We start from the raw sequence: 1,494 nt of genomic DNA, 5'->3' as shown, positions 1-1,494 counted from the left end.
TGTCTAAGAAAAGATTTTAAATCATTTTAAATAAAATAAATCTCTTTTGTAAGAACTGATAAGAGAATTCTGGGGAAGGAACATTGACAGATCGAAAACAATCGAGAACGTCCATAACAGGCAGCGATCATGTGACGGGCGCGCGCATGATGCGCGACGATCCTGACACGTGGCGAGTGCGCGCGCGGCGGCGCGGCGCGGGTGCAGACGACTTGCCGCGTGACGTCAGCGGCGCGTAGCGACGGCAGACGAGCGACGGCATGGCCGCGAGCCAAAGGCCGAGCCGAGCCGAGCCGAGGCGAGCCACGAGCGGCGTGACCGCGGTGGCGGTGCTGCGGGGCTTCGCCAGTCGAGCAGCAGAGAGCAAGTAAACATGGCCGCCGCACGGCCACATAATAATGCGTAGCGGATTCACCGCCGTTGGAAGTGATCGCGTGCGAGTGCGTGTACGATGTTGCTGAAGAGCCGGACTGCGACGGTGAAGAAATATCGCAGGCATCATGGAAAAAACGGTGCCAGATCCGCGGCCGGTAAGTGCCAATCGAGCGACCGCTACGCACAAAACCCGCGAGATCGCCGCACGATTCTCACTCACTCCACCAGTCTCCGTTTCACTCCCTCCCCCCCCTCTCTCTCTCTCTCACACACACATTTCGACCTTCCGCTCACCCCCTTCATGCATTCGGGTCCCCTCCCCAGCCGCTCATCTCTGTCGTGAGGGCCTCCTGCTCCCCGCGATATCGACCATGTATATAAACACACTGAAACACACCAGCTGGAGCGATGCATGACAGTGAGCTGCGTCCCAGCAAATGAGAATGGATTGAAATGGATTAAAATGGATTCAGATTTTCAGAAATACGTATTCATGAATGTTAAAATGAATCCTTTCAATCCTGAATGCATTTTTATTCATTTATAGGAATTGCGTAAAGCAAATGTCTATGCCTTTTCAATCCTGAATGCATTTTTATTCATTTATAGGAATTGCATAGAGCACATCTTTATGGCTTTCAATCTAAAAATAATAGCATTTTCTGTGGATCGTGAATATGGACTACTCAATTCAGAATTGTGAATAGGTAGTACAGTTTTTTTAATTTAATTAAATTAAAAAATGATACCAGCAATTTCTGTGCAACGTGAATACTGCCGATTCAATATTCTGAATATGAAATGCAGTTTTTCAATCTAATTGAATAAAAAAATTTTTATTAAAAAATGGACCATATATGCTACTTAAATTCAAAATTATAAGTAGGAAATTTTTTATTTTAATCCAACTAAGTTCAAAAAAAGTTGTAACGTAGAAATAATATGTTCTTTTGTTTCTCTTTGATTAGAAGTAAGATGAATGATCGAACATTTGCAAACGAAATCGAACACAGCCCGAATATTAGGCTAATCACGTCGCGCGACATCGGCCAAGCGAGATTAGATTATCCGACATTTACCCAATGTTGTTTTATATTGTAGCAATGTAAATTGTTTATA

The 1,494-nt window shown here is 44.8% G+C and overlaps 1 protein-coding gene across 1 annotated transcript in view; it reads left to right on the top strand.

The window, feature by feature from the left end:
• Positions 1-331: 331 nt before the first annotated feature.
• LOC108753605 (nuclear factor of activated T-cells 5) overlaps positions 332-1,494 on the top strand; it is a 40,382-nt gene continuing 39,219 nt past the window's right edge. The window contains exon 1 of the mRNA XM_018495356.1: positions 332-530. Within this exon, the coding sequence (XP_018350858.1) occupies positions 452-530 (79 nt within the window). The 5' untranslated portion in view covers positions 332-451. The remainder of the gene's footprint in view (positions 531-1,494) is intronic.

This window comes from Trachymyrmex septentrionalis, unplaced genomic scaffold (genome assembly GCF_001594115.1).
Source record: "Trachymyrmex septentrionalis isolate Tsep2-gDNA-1 unplaced genomic scaffold, Tsep1.0 scaffold114, whole genome shotgun sequence".
Taxonomy (NCBI): domain Eukaryota; kingdom Metazoa; phylum Arthropoda; class Insecta; order Hymenoptera; family Formicidae; genus Trachymyrmex; species Trachymyrmex septentrionalis.
Note: the sequence above shows the minus strand (reverse complement) of the source record. Positions and strands in the feature narration are given on the sequence as shown.